At 38.2% G+C, this 19714-nt stretch overlaps 1 protein-coding gene across 1 annotated transcript; it reads left to right on the top strand.

Moving 5' to 3' along the window:
* The first annotated feature begins 5539 nt into the window (after window positions 1-5539).
* On the top strand, window positions 5540-19580 carry LOC134301360 (NACHT, LRR and PYD domains-containing protein 12-like). The gene is made up of 17 exons (XM_062986029.1): window positions 5540-5566; window positions 5706-5866; window positions 7598-7696; window positions 8511-8617; window positions 8753-8855; window positions 9041-9398; window positions 9515-9806; window positions 10537-10750; window positions 11901-13686; window positions 14211-14471; window positions 14601-14774; window positions 14920-15180; window positions 15604-15777; window positions 16310-16480; window positions 17189-17362; window positions 17730-17776; window positions 18185-19580. The coding sequence occupies exons 6-17, from the start codon at window positions 9274-9276 to the stop codon at window positions 18727-18729; spliced, it is 4224 nt and encodes a 1407-aa protein (XP_062842099.1). The 5' UTR covers window positions 5540-5566; window positions 5706-5866; window positions 7598-7696; window positions 8511-8617; window positions 8753-8855; window positions 9041-9273; the 3' UTR covers window positions 18730-19580.
* Window positions 19581-19714: the final 134 nt, after the last annotated feature.

Raw genomic sequence — 19714 nt, 5'->3', positions numbered from 1 at the left:
ATGATTAATGGTAAAGCTGGTCTGTCTCCATATTCAAAGTTATTTGTGAGGGCAAACTGACAGATGACTTAAGATGTTAATTATTTAAGCTTTAATTTACCTATTGAATGAGTCACCTTGGCCATCATCACAACAATTGCCCCCCCGAGAGATTTGGCAGGAGCCGCCACTGGTCTAAAGTACCAGAAAATAAACAAAAGTCCAGTCAGTTTATTACCACTGGTAAAAAGACAGATTTTGTAGCACACTGAGCTACAAAATTCAACATACAAAATCAAGTGTGTGTAAGTGAATATGTACAGTGCTGGCCAAAAGTATTGGCACCCCTGCAATTCTGTCAGATAATACTCAATTTCTTCCAGAAAATGATTGCAATCACAAATGCTTTGGTATTAATATCTTCATTTATTTTGCTTGCAATGAAAAAACACAAAAGAGAATGAAAAAAAAGTCAAATCAATTATCATTTTACACAAAACTCCAAAAATGGGCCGGACAAAAGTATTGGCACCCTCAGCCTAATACTTGGTAGCACAACCTTTAGACAAAATAACTGCGAACAACCGCTTCCGGTAACCATCAATGAGTGTCTTACAATGCCCTGCTGGAATTTTAGACCATTCTTCTTTGGCAAACTGCTCCAGGTCCCTGAGATTTGAAGGGTGCCTTCTCCAAACTGCCATTTTGAGATCTCTCCACAGGTGTTCTATGGGATTCAGGTCTGGACTCATTGCTGGCCACTTTAGAAGTCTCCAGTCTCCAGTCTTCTAGTGCTTTTTGAAGTGTGTTTTGGGTCATTGTCCTGCTGGAAGACCCATGACCTCTGAGAGAGACCCAGCTTTCTCACGCTGGGCCCTACATTATGCTGCAAAATTTGTTGGTAGTCTTCAGACTTCATAATGCCATGCACACGGTCAAGCAGTCCAGTGCCAGAGGCAGCAAAGCAACCCCAAAACATCAGGGAACCTCCGCCATGTTTGACTGTAGGGACCGTGTTCTTTCTTTGAAGGCCTTGTTTTTTTTCCTGTAAACTCTATGTTGATGCCTTTTCCCAAAAAGCTCTACTTTTGTCTCATCTGACCAGAGAACATTCTTCCAAAATGTTTTTGGCTTTCTCAGGTAAGTTTTGGCAAACTCCAGCCTGGCTTTTTTATGTCTCTGGGTCAGAAGTGGGGTCTTCCTGGGTATCCTACCATAGAGTCCCTTTTCATTCAGACGCCGACGGATAGTACGGGTTGACACTGTTGTACCCTCGGACTGCAGGGCAGCTTGAACTTGTTTGGATGTTAGTCGAGGTTCTTTATCCACCATCCGCACAATCTTTCGTTGAAATCTCTCGTCAATTTTTCTTTTCCGTCCACATCTAGGGAGGTTAGCCACAGTGCCATGGGCTTTAAACTTCTTGATGACACTGCGCACGGTAGACACAGGAACATTCAGGTCTTTGGAGATGGACTTGTAGCCTTGAGATTGCCCATGCTTCCTCACAATTTTGCTTCTCAAGTCCTCAGACAGTTCTTTGGTCTTCTTTCTTTTCTCCATGCTCAATGTGGTACACACAAGGACACAGGACAGAGGTTGAGTCAACTTTAATCCATTTTAACTGGCTGCAAGTGTGATTTAGTTATTGCCACCACCTGTTATGTGCCACAGGTAAGTAACAGGTGCTGTTAATTACACAAATTAGAGAAGCATCACATGATTTTTCAAAGGGTGCCAATACTTTTGTCCACCCCCTTTTTTATGTTTGGTGTGGAATTATATCCAATTTGGCTTTTTGACAATTCTTTTTGTGGTTTTCCATTGAAGACATATTAAATGAACATTTTAATATCAAAGCATTTGTAATTGCAATCATTTTCTGCAAGAAATTGAGTATTATTTGACAGAATTGCAGGGGTGCCAATACTTTTGGCCAGCACTGTAAGTGTGTGCTGCATTAAGATGGACTGCTGCCCTGCATATACAGTGTATCACAAAAATGAGTACACCCCTCACATTTCTGCAGATATTTAAGTATATCTTTTCATGGGACAACACTGACAAAATGACACTTTGACACAATGAAAAGTAGTCTGTGTGCAGCTTATGTAACAGTGTAAATTTATTCTTCCCTCAAAATAACTCAATATACAGCCATTAATGTCTAAACCACCGGCAACAAAAGTGAGTACACCCCTTAGTGAAAGTTCCTCAAGTGTCAATATTTTGTGTGGCCACCATTATTTCCCAGAACTGCCTTAACTCTCCTGGGCATGGAGTTTACCAGAGCTTCACAGGTTGCCACTGGAATGCTTTTCCACTTCTCCATGACGACATCACGGAGCTGGCGGATATTCGAGACTTTGCGCTCCTCCACCTTCCGCTTGAGGATGCCCCAAAGATATTCTATTGGGTTTAGGTCTGGAGACATGCTTGGCCAGTCCATCACCTTTACCCTCAGCCTCTTTAATAAAGCAGTGGTCGTCTTAGAGGTGTGTTTGGGGTCATTATCATGCTGGAACACTGCCCTGCGACCCAGTTTCCGGAGGGAGGGGATCATGCTCTGCTTCAGTATTTCACAGTACATATTGGAGTTCATGTGTCCCTCAATGAAATGTAACTCCCCAACACCTGCTGCACTCATGCAGCCCCAGACCATGGCATTCCCACCACCATGCTTGACTGTAGGCATGACACACTTATCTTTGTACTCCTCACCTGATTGCCGCCACACATGCTTGAGACCATCTGAACCAAACAAATTAATCTTGGTCTCATCAGACCATAGGACATGGTTCCAGTAATCCATGTCCTTTGTTGACATGTCTTCAGCAAACTGTTTGCGGGCTTTCTTGTGTAGAGACTTCAGAAGAGGCTTCCTTCTGGGGTGACAGCCATGCAGACCAATTTGATGTAGTGTGCGGCGTATGGTCTGAGCACTGACAGGCTGACCCCCCACCTTTTCAATCTCTGCAGCAATGCTGACAGCACTCCTGCGCCTATCTTTCAAAGACAGCAGTTGGATGTGACGCTGAGCACGTGCACTCAGCTTCTTTGGACGACCAACGCGAGGTCTGTTCTGAGTGGACCCTGCTCTTTTAAAACGCTGGATGATCTTGGCCACTGTGCTGCAGCTCAGTTTCAGGGTGTTGGCAATCTTCTTGTAGCCTTGGCCATCTTCATGTAGCGCAACAATTCGTCTTTTAAGATCCTCAGAGAGTTCTTTGCCATGAGGTGCCATGTTGGAACTTTCAGTGACCAGTATGAGAGAGTGTGAGAGCTGTACTACTAAATTGAACACACCTGCTCCCTATGCACACCTGAGACCTAGTAACACTAACAAATCACATGACATTTTGGAGGGAAAATGACAAGCAGTGCTCAATTTGGACATTTAGGGGTGTAGTCTCTTAGGGGTGTACTCACTTTTGTTGCCGGTGGTTTAGACATTAATGGCTGTATATTGAGTTATTTTGAGGGAAGAATAAATTTACACTGTTATATAAGCTGCACACAGACTACTTTTCATTGTGTCAGAGTGTCATTTTGTCAGTGTTGTCCCATGAAAAGATATACTTAAATATCTGCAGAAATGTGAGGGGTGTACTCACTTTTGTGATACACTGTATATATATATATATATATATATATTATATTATATTATTATAATATATAAATCTGCCTTGCATCCAGTGTTTCTGTGACCTGAAATTCTTCCATGTGTTTTTTCACCGAAGCAAAATGAATACAACAACTTTTGTGTATAAGTACTGTATGATCAAATTGCAAATACAAAGTATGTAGTATATCAGAATCAGCTTTATTTGCCAAGTATGTTTACACACACAAGAAATTTGTTTATAGTGGGACAGATTTGTAGTAATATACAGGGCAGTTGTAGCCTAGCAGTAAAGGTTCTGGACTAGTAATCAAAAGATTGCTAGTTCAAGCCCCACCACTGCCAGGTTGCCACAGTTGGGCACTTGAGCCTTGTACTGTGTGTTCCTTTGGATTAAAGCATCTGCTAAATGCCGAAAATGTAAATGTAAATATATACTGGGACAGTATACAGTATGTAGTATATCATGGGACATGTTGCAGTATGTAGTATATACTGCGGGACTGTATGTAGTGTATACTAAGACAGTATGTAGTATATACTGGGACTGTATGTAGTGTATACTAAGACAGTATGTAGTATATACTGGGACTGTATGTAGTAGGTAGTATATACTGGGACAGTATGTAGTATGTAGTATATACTGGGACAGTATGCAGTATGTAGTATATACTGGAACAGTATGTAGTGTATACTAAGACAGTATGCAGTTTGTAGTATATACTGGAACAGTATGCAGTATGTTCTATATACTGGAACAGTATCTGGTGTATACTAAGACAGTATGTAGTATATACTGGAACAGTATGCAGTATGTAGTATATACTGGAACAGTATGCAGTATGTAGTATATACTGGAACAGTATCTGGTGTGTACTTAGACAGTATGTAGTATATACTGGAACAGTATGCAGTATGTAGTATATACTGGAACAGTATCTGGTGTATACTAAGACAGTATGTAGTATATACTGGAACAGTATGTAGTGTATACTAAGACAGTATGTAGTATATACTGGAACAGTATGCAGTATGTAGTATATACTGGAACAGTATCTGGTGTATACTAAGACAGTATGTAGTATATACTGGAACAGTATGCAGTATGTAGTATATACTGGAACAGTATCTGGTGTATACTAAGACAGTATGTAGTATATACTGGAACAGTATCTGGTGTATACTAAGACAGTATGTAGTATATACTGGAACAGTATGCAGTATGTAGTATATACTGGAACAGTATCTGGTGTATACTAAGACAGTATGTAGTATATACTGGAACAGTATGCAGTATGTAGTATATACTGGAACAGTATCTGGTGTATACTAAGACAGTATGTAGTATATACTGGAACAGTATCTGGTGTATACTAAGACAGTATGTAGTATATACTGGAACAGTATCTGGTGTATACTAAGACAGTATGTAGTATATACTGGAACAGTATGCAGTATGTAGTATATACTGGAACAGTATCTGGTGTATACTAAGACAGTATGTAGTATATACTGGAACAGTATCTGGTGTATACTAAGACAGTATGTAGTATATACTGGAACAGTATGCAGTATGTAGTATATACTGGAACAGTATCTGGTGTATACTAAGACAGTATGTAGTATATACTGGAACAGTATCTGGTGTATACTAAGACAGTATGTAGTATATACTGGAACAGTATGTAATCTATCACGCGCACTGCAGCTAATAACTATTTGTGTTTATGAAGATCTACTCGGCTTATTCACGTCCCTACTACACTTCTGAGTTATGTTTTAGATATTTAGGACTTTTTTAAATTGGTGTTAATAAAGAAGGACCTGTAGTTGCGAGGAACTCTTCCTCTTTTCTTCTCTGTGCAGCCTCCCTCCCTCTCCTCCCCCTCCGTGTCCAATAACGAAAGTAAAACTGAAGTGTTTAATTTCAAGCTGAAGACGGAGATACACAGATCGTTGTTATCCGTAAGTTACTTATCATTAAAATAACATTTTAGCTATAAAACATCATTTACTTTGATATAAAACATACCAGTATAAATCTGCTCTGTATGTACCCAGTTCTTATTTCTCTTTCATCTTCACTTCTCGTGTGTCATTACAGATGGGTAAACAACGCTAGTCTACTGTAATAACGTGGTCAAGCACAGTAATGGAATCTGTTGGTAGTTACCACCTATTGTACAAACGTACTTGCATCACCTTGGCATAACCAGTTTGTTGTTACAGTAATTAATACTGCACTGGGACAAGTTGAAATAACAGGTCTGTGTTCTTTTACTTTGGACATTACATAATCCCAATATTTGAAAAAATATATTGTGGCGCCGGCGAGTAGGAAGGATAGCGTCAGGGCCGCAAGTGAGCTGCCTTTGGCAGTTCATTCAGTGCTTTAGGGACAGACACCCATTCATACACACACACACAATCATACAACAGACAAACATATAAGCTACTTACCCAACCCTCACCGCAGCCACCCCACTCCCAACAACGGGATACACGGCTACGGTGAGCTTAGACACCACTGCCGCAAGGCTTTCTGGGTAAAGCCTGTGCCGACGCTACACTGCCCCCTCCCTAATGGTCAACCGTCCCGGTGACCTACTCACCAGCGTCCACTGGGTGGCTCCTCGGCCAGACCGCACCCCATTACACTGCCGAGCCGCTCTTCCACCCACTGCTGGACCGGGCACCCTGCCCCTACAGCCACCTGGGCTAGCGCACTCAGACAGACCGGACATATTGGCCTACTGTACCACCAGAGCCACCCAAATGCCACAATCCCACTTCTGACACCAATGTGGCGCCGGCGAGCAGGAAGGATAGCGTCAGGGCCGCAAGTGAGCTGCCTTTGGCAGTTCATTCAATGGTTTAGGGACAGACACCCATTCATACACACACACAATCATACAACAGACAAACATATAGGCTACTTACCCAACCCTCACCGCAGCCACCCCACTCCCAACAACGGGATACACGGCTACGGTGAGCTTAGACACCACTGCCGCAAGGCTTTCTGGGTAAAGCCTGTGCCGACGCTACACTATATATCATGTTACCTTTACAAAATGCATAAAATATATTCTACACTATTTCAAAAACTTAAAAATCAAGAAATGAAAAACAGGGAAGATAAGCTTGCTTTAGACTTTTCTGCTAAAATGCTTTCATAAAAATATATGAAATGTATATGTGAATATATGTATATAAGCATTTTTACTAGTTATTTTTAATATTGGCTGATATACATTTTATATAATTCCACTAAAATGTGATAAAATAAATGTTTGCATTTTTTTCAATTTTAAGTGAGAAGGAGAGCATGACATCCAGCATATAGCCACTTTAAACAATAAAGTAAAAAACATCTAGGATTGCTGAGTCAGGAAGTACTGAAAAGTTATTCAAGTGAAGGATTAATCATATAGGGATTTCTAACATCTAATGTCATTTATAAGCTTTCTTATTATGAATTTGAAATCACTTTGCTAATATACTATGCACAGATGCATTGGAAGTTATATTTGTGTGGTAAGTGTTAAAATAAATAATAAATAATCTTTGAAAAGGTGTCATAATTTGGTATAAAATTGGCTTTTAAAAAGCACCTTAAAAACCAACATTCTCCACTTAAGTGAATAGTCCAAGAATAATTAAGAACAATGTTTTCCCACAGTTTTCATGTGGCACAATACAATGTGGAACAGTGCTACAATGACTGTGCATGTTCTGGGAAAAACAGTAAAACTAACATAGACGGTAAATCCAAGTTACATCAAAGGTGCAAACTAAGAACTATTATATTTGATACACTGTTTTTGGTTATGTAAAAATATTGCAGTGCAGTGAAAAAGTATTTGACCCATTCTTCTTTTGCAACCCGTATTGTGAACATGTGGGCGTGAAGATATGGTGGTAATTCCTGGTAGCTCTGTCAAGATGTCTAAGCCTTGGCATGATTAATAATAAAAGCTACTGACTGTCTTCCAGCGAATCATGAAAAGACAAGATTCCACGCGAAGCGAGGAGGAGCAAGATGGATTTAGGAAGCGGCTCACAAAAAAATTAGAAGAATCAGTTTATAAAACAGTGAGTAGTAGATTCCTAAATGTACCAAGTCCTTGTCTCAGTAAGAGTTGAAATGAACCTTGTAAACTTACCTCAGAATTTCCACCTGACATTGCATTAAAATATAATACTTTCTGATCAGACAGGAAATAAAACAGAAGCGTCTTCAAACACAATGTCATATACATTTTTAACAGCATCGATGGTGGCCGAAATAACTGAAATAACACCTAATGGGAGCTTTACTGTCTCTTGACTATTAGCATTTAACATAACTGTCCCAACATTTTTGGAAAATCAATATTTCACAGTCTGTCTGTGTGCCACTGCTGGAATCAGGTCTGTGTGCCACAAACAGATTACAGTATACATAGATTCCAGCCATTCAGTTAAGATTAGATAAAATCAGTCACCTTTGACATATTTTTGAACTACAGAGGAGTTATTTTTGTTAAGCTGTTTTTATTTGCTATTGATCATTCCTAGATTAGCTAACCGGTTGATTATTCAAGGTAGATCTACAACAGTACACTTTTAAAACATTTTCTTTAGGAATTTTGCTTCAGGTATTATGTCTGTTTTTCTCTTTTTTTAGATTAAAAGGCTAAACCACTATCTATTTTACATGCACATAGTCCTTATCACTGATTCTAATTATTTAAATTAATATAAATTATGTACATTTTGTACTCAATATGTTTTACACAACAAGATTCTATTAGTGATTTGATATCACTAAACACTAAGCTGATGCCTAAGGTGTTTTCAAAATTAAATGCAAAAATGCTTTCAATGCAAATGCTTTCAATGCAAATGCAATAACTTCTGTTTTTAGGCAGGAAGACCAGACTCTCCTTCACCCAGCTGTGTGTCCATGAAGAGTGATGAATCCCTGATCCGCCCATATAACTTCAACCAAGGAGAAAAGAGTGATGGAAAAGGGTCTGTAATTCAGAAATCTAAAATTCAATTCATTATTTTAAATTAAATAAAACAAAAATACTGTAATAAAGTAACATTATTTCACTGAATAATTATAAACTGAATATATTATTATTTGTTCTGTTACGCTGTTAGTGTTGAGAGATCAGATTCACCAGCACAAAGCTGTGTCTCTGTAGAGAGTGACAAGTTGGAAATCAGCCGAGGACACAACAAAAGCTACACAACAGAAGATAAAGTAAGACATGTGGTGCTCAGACTGAAGAAACTGTGACATTAAAAAAAGCTAAACTTTACAGTTAATGATACACAAAGAAATTTTGTTTTTGTCCTCTTGAACTGATGCAAAACAAGTACAACCATATAAAATACATACACAATTACAGAGTACAGTAAGTGATGTCCGATGTGTTTATGGTGCAGGCAGGAAGACCAGACTCCCCTTCACCCAGCTTTGTGTCCATGAAGAGTGATGTATCCCTGATGAATCCCCCGTATAACTTCAGCCAAGAAGAACGTTTTGTTAATGATGTTTTTGTCCTTCTAAACTGATGCCTAAATTCTTTATGAAATTAGAAAAAATGGAGACAATATAAGCTTTCAAAAACAAGTACAATTATATAAAATGCATACACGATTTCAAAGTACAATAAGTGATGTCTGATGTGTTTATGGTGCAGGCAGGAAGACCTCCTTCACCCAGCTTTGTGTCCATGAAGAGTGATGTATCCCTGATCCACTCGATTAACTTCAGCCAAGAAGAACAGAGCGATGGAAAAAGGTCTACAGTTGAACAACAAATTAAACAAATTAAATTATAAAATGTCCTTGTTTCATAATTGCATAATGAAATACTGATACTTAATAAGGTGTTTTTATGTGTTTTGTTATTCTCAGTGTCAGAATCGAAAGATCAGATTCATCTAGCTCTGTGGAAAGTAGCTTGATGAAAATCAGTCACAATGAAATGAAAAGTGGGAAAAGTTTCATAAATTTGCATCTATCTGCACCAGTAGCACAAGGGCACTACACATCATCAAAACCAATGGGGCAACGAAAGAAAAGACTCTGTTTGAAGCACTCATTACCATTAGAAGTCTATTGTAATTCGGACCAGACACAGATCTGTAAACAGTGTGCAACGCTGGAACACAGAGGACACAACAAAAGCTACACAATAGATGCTCAGGTAAGATATAAAAGCTTTTCAGTTTAAACAAAGCACTGCAGTTCATGCATTTATTTATTTATATAAACCTGAAAATCAACATCAGACCAAGGTGAAACATAGTACTGTTTTACACACTATGGCAAGAAGTATGTGAACACCTACCATAAGCTTGTTGGACATCTAATTCCAAAACCATGAGCATTTATATAAAAGTCGACATTCCAAACTGTTCTCAAAGCTTGAGGTGTTTATGTATGAATATGATTATTCTTCCATAGTTATTTATTTGGGCAATTTAAGTTTGCATATTCTACTTTATTCCATTCCATTGCTGAGGAACATTATCTTTTTACTAGTGAACACTTTTATAAGATTAATTTATGTAGTAATAGTTAAGCGTCAGTATGTTTGACTTCAGATACTAATTTAAATTCAGAAATCTTGTATTGAATTGTTTATTAATGAAGAAATCTGTTTTTATGGGTGGTATTTAAATTAAGGCGTGCACACATTAGTATTTAGGCCTAAGATGACACTTTAAACTAAATCATCTTGCATAGCTGTGCACAAGACAAGATTCTTTAAAAACATTAGTTACAATTTAATATTTAAAACTTGATGACTCAGTGTGTGTGAGTGAGTTTTTAATCAAAACTATTATTGTAAAGATATTGTTTATTCTGTTTACAGAATGTATTTGTCCTTACCATACTAAAGTTTTTTTGTGTTATGATTTTCTTTGTTACAGATTCTTCATGAACTAGACACAGAGTTTCTGCTTGAGCAAACTCTAAACAGTCTAGACAAAGACAAGTTTATTTGTTATCTGTGCCAACAATTCCCAGAATGCTTTGAGACTCCCAGGGAAGCTCTGGATGTTCAGGAACTATCAAAAATTGTTTTGGAGAAATTTGGTTCTGAGATGGCCCTAAAGATAGCTCTAAAGGCCATGTTGGACAAAGGTAGGGGTTTCTGTATTTCCGTTTTTCACATTGTGGATTAAAGACATGCTTTGGTTTCCGTTAAACAAAAATCCACCCAGATGTAAAAAGATCTGATCATTGGACCATATTATTCTGATGTTCCTATAAAAGTTTTTTTTAATTACTAGACTTTGATACAAAAGTCACATGCCCTAACATGAATTCCAGCTTTGCATGACATTTCTTTGGTTTGACTGTCACAAGTAGGTACATTTTAGCTCACTCAGCACAGTTTACTGCTACATGAGGAAATGCAACCTAAAACTTTGTTATGCAAACAGGAAGCCAAACATCATGCAGAAAGACAGCGTAAGTAAGTGCTGTGGTCAGTTGAGTTCACAGTTAAGCTTTTCTATGACAAAAACCAACAGGACCATGCAAAATTGTATTAGTAAAATCCAACATCTGTCATGGCAGATTTTGACACAGAGCTGCATATTGGGGTTTTAGGGATGTATGCCAGGCCTCATTCTGCTAATAATCTCTATAATCATTGAAAATTACATTATTGTGTTAATGTAAATATGACTATTGTAACTACACCAGTCTACATGTGACTGTGGTCTTTTGTCAAGGTCAGGAAGAAGACCTTATGTTACCTTATGCGAAAAGGACATTTGTTAGGGTGGTCAGATAAAACAAGAGTGTTTGGTGGTCAGTAAGAAACACAAACAAGTCTGTTGCTGGAGCCACTGTCCACAGTAAAGCAAGCTTATATGGTTATGGTGCTGAGAGGGTGTTAGAAGCCCTTGCTCCAAGTTTTATTTATCCACGTATTCAACAGCAAGCTTTAGTCAAGCTTTAGGTTGCTGATTTTAAATCAAAGATGTTATCTTTTACACACAGACTTAACTTACAAATCCATTGAAATCCAACAATAAATGTCTAATGGTGGAATTTTTGATTGTTATCTGGACAAATATCGTAGTCACAAAAAAAGTTGCACATTCATAAGAATCTCAATAATGCAGTGACATTCTTTACAAGCGTATGTAAACTTTTAATTTTAGTTAGTACTCACCTGTGCAGCTGTGTTTCTAATGTGTTCACTTCAAAGTTAAGGTAATGTGATGTTAATATTATTACATTTACTTCCAGTATTTTATTTTTGTCTTATTTTATGGTTCAGGATGTGATCATAAGACCATCCAGGATCAGCTTAAATCTAAACTACAAAATCATCTGAGATCTAAATTTAAGTGCATAAATGAAGGAAACGCTCAGCAGGGAAACCCGATTCCTCTAAATAAAATCTTCACAGAGCTTCTCATCACAGAAGGAGGGGATGGAGGTATCAACAAAGAACATGAGGTCAGGCTACTTGAGGAGGCATGCAAGATCAAAAACATGAAAGAGAAAGTAATAAAATGCAATGATATTTTTAAACCTTTACTCGGACAGAAAAAATGGATTCGAACTGTTCTAACAAAGGGAATCGCTGGAATTGGAAAAACAGTATCAGTACACAAATTAATACTGGAATGGGCAGAAGGAAAAGCCAATCAGGATGTTCATTTCATTTTTCCGCTCCCTTTCCGAGATCTGAATTTAAAGGTGAAATCTAAATTCAGTGCAATGCAACTTCTGCACCAATACTTCCCAGAACTCAGAGACTTGAAAACTATAAGAGGTGAGGAAACAAAAACTGTGTTCATCCTTGATGGCCTGGATGAGTGCCGACTTCCTCTTGATTTCAAAAACAATGAAATGTGCTGCGACCTGACAAAGGAAGTCTCTATAGATGTACTGCTAACAAACCTCATTCAGGGTAATATTCTACCTACGGCTCTTTTGTGGATAACCTCTCGCCCGGCAGCAGTCGGTCTGATTCCTCCAGAGTGTGTTGACCAGATTACAGAGGTCCGTGGATTCAAAGACTCAGAGAAGGAGGTGTATTTCAGGAAAAGGTTTACTGATCAAGATTGTGCTGATAAAATTGTTGCACACATAAAGTCTTCAAGAAGCCTCCACATTATGTGCCATATACCAGTCTTCTGTTGGATATCAGCTATGGTTCTGGAAAGGACACTGGAACAAGCGGACATGGTGCCTAAAACGCTGACCCAGATGTACACCCACTTCCTCCTCATTCAGACACATGTGAAGAACAAAAAGTACCATGGAGTGTTTCAGGATAACTTGGATCTGATGACATCAGACAAAGAGATGATCATCAAACTAGGAAAGCTAGCATTTCTGCAGCTGAAGAAGGGAAATCTGATTTTCTATGAAACAGATCTGACTGAGTGTGGCATTGATGCCAGCAAGGCATCCGAGTACTCTGCGATCTGCACACAGATCTTCAAAGAAGAGTCTGGATTGTATCTGGAGAAGGTCTTCTGCTTTGTCCACTTGAGTATTCAGGAGCACCTAGCTGCTGTCTATGTGCAACTTCAGTTTGTGAACAACAATGAAAACATTCTAACAAAAGACTCAGAACATCAGAGCAAACCAGAGAAGATCTCAGATCTGCACAAGAGTGCTGTGGATCTAGCGCTGCAAAGTGACAACGGGCACTTCGACCTTTTCCTGCGCTTTCTTCTTGGTCTCTCACTTGACTCCAATCTAGCTCTTTTAAAAGGTCTGATATCAAATAGTAGCATGGAGAACTTGGAGGAGACAGTGGACTACATTAAGGAGAAAATCAGGAAGGAGTCCTCAGCAGAACAAACCATCAATCTGTTCCACTGTCTGAATGAACTGAATTACAACTCGCTGGTGGGAGAAATCCATAGTTTCTTGAAATCAGGCAAGCGTTCAGAGATGGAGCTTAAACCAGACCAGTGTTCAGCTCTGGCCTATGTGCTGCTAACATCAGAAGATGTGATAAATGAATTTGATTTAAAGATGTACAATACTTCCCTTGAGGGATATCAGAGGCTGTTACCTGTTGTTAGGACCTCAAGAAAAGCCAGGTAAGTTATTTTCAAACCTTGTTCTGTACCAGGGCATCAAATCAGTGTTAAAGACTATTAACAAAAATATGTGGTCAAAAGTATGTGGACATTCATCATGAATTGAGTTCAGGTGTTTTAGCCACGCCCTTCGCTATCAGGTGTATAGAACAAATTATATTGTTCCAACTTTGTGGGAGTATTCATAAAAATTTCTGTTCTATTGATCACATTCTAAAATCATGGACATTAATATGTTATTGCAACTATAACAGCCTCCAATTTTTGGGAAGGCCTGCATCTATGGAAATTTGTGCCTGTTTAGTCAGTGGGTCATTTGTCAGGCATAGGTGTTGGAAAATAATTTTTTCTAGAGGTTTCCACTAGAGTTAAGGTCACAGCATATAGTGTATATTTAATATTTAATGCTATAACCTAGAACATGACCTAAACACAAAATCTGTTACTCAAACCTGTCATTTCATGTATTTCTTATTCTTCTGTTGAGTCATTGATTTAATTTGAACTTGCTTACAACCCTCCAGTCTTGCTGGCGTCAGCCTGACAGATGAATCCTGTGAGATCCTTGCTTCAGTTCTTCAGTCACCAAACGCACACCTGACAGAATTAGATCTCAGCTTCAACAATTTGGGAGATCTGGGAGTCAAGCTCCTGTGTGGCGGCCTCTTAAGTCCACACAGCAAACTGGAGAAACTGAATCTCAGCCACAACGAATTGGAGCATACAGGAGTGAAAATTTTGTGCACTAGTCTGAAGAATCCAGACTGTAAACTGCAAATACTTGGGTTTGTATTTGAGACGGTACTCATCAGTGTAATGTATAATAGAAATATTGCTTAAAATACAGACTCATTTATTACTGCACAGACAAAAGCATAATATGCATAGTTTATTTGAATTGTTCATGTTTGCAGATTGGCTGGCACCAACTTCTCAGAACAGTCGTGCAAATTAATGGCTTCAGTTTTCAAGGCTGGTAACTTACACCTGAAAGAGCTCAACCTTGGCTGTAACAGTATGAAGGACTCTGGTGTAAAGCTTCTCTCTTCAGGACTTAGAAGTCTGAAGTGTAAACTTCAGAAACTCAGGTAAATGTAATCTTTATTTTTATTTCCTATGAAGGGATTTAGTTTACCTGCAAAACAACATGTATAAAATCATGGTTCTGCTTCAAATTCTGCAGAATATTTCAGTATTTAAACAAATACTGAAAGTTTGTTCTTTACCCTACAGGCTGGACAGATGTGACCTCACCCATGTATCTTGTGAAGCTTTGAAAAATGCTCTGCAGTCACCTGACTCACACTTGAGAGAATTGGATCTCAGCTACAATAAACTGGGAGATTCCGGAGTGCAAGAGCTCTGCGATGGACTAACGCATCCAAACTGCAAATTGGAGAAACTGGATCTCAGCTACAACAATCTTGGCCATTCTGGAGTAAAACTTCTTGCTGCTGGACTGATGAATCCAGACTGTAAACTCAAGAGTATAAGGTTTTTATCCACAGTTTAAAAATGATAAACACAGAATAGTTTGCAGTATGTTGTCCCACAAGGTTCTGTTTTGAGGCCTTTATTGTTACTTTACATTCTGACTTTTATTTTTATGCTAATGATACACAGTTGTTCTCATTAGCCACATTTGAGAGCACAGTTACACAAAATACTTTCATGCATTTGGCAGACACTTTTACACAAATTTTGACAGGATACAATTAATAGAACTAGGGATTGAGGATTAATGTTGTGCTGTGACCTCCTGGTGAGATTACGATTGCAACCAAACTCTAAACCTGTTGTGGGCTAAGGCACTTATTTTGCAATAGATTCTCTCAATATGTATGCCATTTTACTTTTTAAATGTGTTATTTCTGTAATGTTATTTTAATTGTTGACATGTTTTGTGCTCATCTGCAGACTTGCTGATGTTAGTATTGAAGACGAGACGTGTGAAACTCTAGCCTCGGCTCTACAGTCAGCAGATACACACCTGTTGGACCTTGACCTCAGCAACAATTTTATAGGAGATTCAGGAGTGAAATTACTCTGTGCTGGATTAATCAGTTCAAACTGCAAACTAGAAAAACTGAGGTGAATATTAATGTCTGCACGTTTGTATATCTTAAACATCTACACACAATCAGCAGTGTCTTTTTAAAATGTTGTAATGCAAATGTTTACCCGAAACCAATTTAGATGAGGCTATAAACTTATGTAACACTTGTTGGACACTTGTTGGACATTCTATTCGAAATTCATGAGCAATAATATGAAGCTTCACCACTATCTTTGTGGCTATAACAGCCTTCACTCCCCTGAGAATGTTTTTCACAAGATATTTGATGGGGTCTAGGTGAGTTTATTCAGTTAAAAGAGAAAAGTGAGAGGCCAGGCAGTGATGCTGAATGAGAAGGCCTGGCTGGCAATCAACATTTGAATTGATCTCAACTGTGTTATATATGTGTTATAAATACCTACTCAGTATATGGGGGAGGGGGGGTCCACATTAGTTTGGCCATATAGTGTAAGTATTGTACCAGAATTTGATTACAACTCTACATAAATACAAAAAGTGTTGTTTAAATATGGCACAGAGTTATCTATACATTTGTTTCTTCTGCAGTGTATGCTGGTGTAATATTACAGACAAGTCCTGTTCAAACCTGGCGTCTGTCCTGCGCTCCGGGACTTGTTTGGCAGAACTGGATCTGAGAGACAATGACCTGTTGGACTCTGGTGTGAAGCTGCTTTGTGTTGGTCTGCAGCATCCACAATGCAAACTGCAGAGACTGGGGTAAGGACGCATGGGAATTGTTTTTACTGAGGTTAATCTGAAAAGAATATTTGAACGAGTCCAAAGTAGCTATCAGAATGAAGACTAATAGGGTTAAACCAGGGTCCATAATCATTAATCCGCAACACAAGGCAGGATGAAAATGCACAAGAGTACCATGATATGCTTCCTCAGGGATTCATCTAAAAAGCCTAAAGCAAATAATTAAAAGCAACAATAAAAACTGTAGCCACATTACTGTAACTGGACAACTATAACCTTAATTTAAGCCATTTAGAAATGGACTTGCTCTTGGATCATTGTTTTGTTGCATCGCTCATCTGAATCCTTGATGACCTGACATTCTCAATCAGGATTTTCTGATATAGAGTAGGTTTAATTGTTCACTTATGTTGTCTTGGTCCAGTTTAAATTTTGCTTAAACATGTAGAAGAAATAAGAAAAGAGGCAAATATTTTTATGCCACTGTTAACTGGATAGCAAACACATATAATGTTTCATCCTTTCATGTTCCATTTACATTATTTACTTTAAAATAATGTGATTGTCATTGGAATTTTTAAATATAAGCTATTGCACTATACTGTTGATTTTGCTATGTTAATGTTCTAACATTATTATATCATAAAAATAGTTAGGAATTCCATATTAATTAACAATTGTAAAATACTGTATTTTAATTAAAGTGTTATGTTTATTTTTCAACAGGCTTTCAGGATGTTGTGTTACTGAAGAAGGCTGTTGTGCTCTCGCTGTATCTCTCAGCTCAGATCATTCAAAACTGAAAGAGTTAGATCTTAGCTACAATCATCCAGGAGAGTCCGGAGTAAAGCGGCTCTCTGCAGTACGAGATGATCCTCACTGGAAACTGGAGAAATTAAGGTGAAGGGAATAAAGGTTAAATAAAACAATTATTTCTGTAGGTTTTATCAGTTTAGTAGAGATTCAAATTTACCCCAAAAGCGAGCGCATTAATACAGAGTTCAAATATTGTTGGTTGGATCTAAAGAAGAGAAGGCTGGATGGAGAATCGCATGCTTCCCGCTTGCCTGTGTAAAGAAGCAGATGGTGGTCTCACAAGTCGGATAAGATGTCTGCTAGCATACGAACTTTCTCAGCCAACAAAGGTGTTGTGCAAGAGGCAGAGATTGCTAGAGAGAGCACAGAGAAACTGGATATATTGGGAAGTTTGAATGGTTCCATGGGGTCAGTAATCACAGCTCTGACTAATTCTCTCTTCATCTTACAGTGTGGAACATGGTGGGGCTTGCAGGACCAAACCTGGACTGAAGAAATGTAAGTATGCTATCTGTTTGGAGAGCATGCACTTTTGAATCTACATTTATCACACTGAATGGTGTGGTGTTGAGGTACTGGACCCCAATTGGAATTCGCTTAATAAAAACATCTGCTAAACACCGGAAATGTGTTCCAGGAAACATTCAGATTTACATTTATGGCATTTAACAGATGGTTTTATCCAAAGCGACTTCCTGACTACTTGACTGAATACAGTTCAAGCTATTGACAGTTAATGGCCTTCTCAGTGGCCCAACTTCAGCAACTTGGCAGTATTCTGATAACGAGTACAGTACCTTAACCACTGAGCTACCACTGTCTTACCAATGTATGTCAATTAAATGTTCCAGCAAAAATCTTAGTACTGCAGTAATGATCTTCACTTTCTTTCACTCCTTCTTTCAGATGCCTTTAAGATCAACGTTGACCCGAACACGGCACACAGAACTCTATTACTGACTGGTACCAAACAGGCGACAATGAAGAAAGAAGAGCAGCCGTACGCAGATCATAAGGACCGGTTTGAGTTTTACTCTCAAGTTTTGTGTCAAGAAGCAATGAGTGATGGTCGTTTTTACTGGGAAGCCGAGTGGACTGGCAATGTCATTTATATGGGAGTCACTTACAAAGGAATCAACCGAAAAGGTCGAAGCAGAGACTGTAAACTGGGGATGAACAAAAAATCCTGGATAATGTTTTGTTCTGTTGGTTATGGCTGTTACGTCAGTTACGATGAGAAGGAGATAGTCTTAACTGTTCCATCAAATCCTTTCAAAAGAATGGGCATCTATCTAGACTGGCAGGCTGGCACGCTCTCCTTTTTTATCATTTTGGCTGGCAGGACGCATCACATGTATACATACCATACAAAATTCACTGAGCCTCTGTATCCAGGCATTAGGGTGCAGTCTACCCTCCACGACTCAGTCAAACTGTGTGAACTAGAGTAAAAATGAGCTGATTTTAAAAAATGATGCCGAAGTTGGGCTCAAGGACAATTAATGAGTCATGGTATTAAACAACGAATATTGAACATGCTTTATAGATATCGTGGTGATTCCATAAGTATTGGTCCTGAGAAAACTCTCTGTAACAATGTGCATGGCTGAAACACTTCTTGCTTGTCCCCAATGGATGTGTAGATGAAGGTACTATCTATGAGCATATCACTTTTCCAAGGTTGATAGATCTCTATCAGAATTGTAGCAATGCTTCTAGAAAATGAGTTTTTAATGGCTCCTGCATTTCTGTTCAATGGTGACTCTGCTTTAAGACTAGAACTAAATGTGCAATATATGAAAAGAGCTGATTAATGAAATCATATATGCTGCTACTTATTAAACACATGCAATCTGCTATTTCAGTCTTTTTCAAACGGAAAATACTTAATTAATGACTGAACCACTGTGGTTTACAAAATGTAACAAGGGGGCCATCGTGTACAAGCTTATTTCATGTTTATGTGCCTGTTAAAATTCGTTTATTTAATTATTATTCTCTCTGCAGACCATTTTTTTTTGCTTGCGACCCACTCAAGGGTCGCAGCCCAGAGTTTGAAAAACCCTGTGTTATTTTACTAAATGGTACAAAATGGATAAAAAGTGTGCAATTTATGTGATTATTTATTTAATATTGTTATTTTAAATGTGAAGAATAATGTTATATACATTATAGAAGTATTATTTATAATGTTGGGCCTGTTTACGATGGGTCCCTGCATAAATGTAGCTACCAATTATGAATTATCCATTCACAAGATATTGTGTCCATTGAAGGAAATTAAAACACTCTTGAAAATGTTGCTCTTGTTGTTTTAATTGTTTTAAAATAACGTTTTTGTGTGTATTATGAAATTTATTATTTAAATTGTATTATATGTATTACTGTGATGGACTGGCGACTTGTCCAGGGTGTTGTATGAATTAAGTGATGAAG

Source organism: Trichomycterus rosablanca, chromosome 23 (genome assembly GCF_030014385.1).
Source record: "Trichomycterus rosablanca isolate fTriRos1 chromosome 23, fTriRos1.hap1, whole genome shotgun sequence".
NCBI classification, from domain to species: domain Eukaryota; kingdom Metazoa; phylum Chordata; class Actinopteri; order Siluriformes; family Trichomycteridae; genus Trichomycterus; species Trichomycterus rosablanca.
Note: the sequence above shows the minus strand (reverse complement) of the source record. Positions and strands in the feature narration are given on the sequence as shown.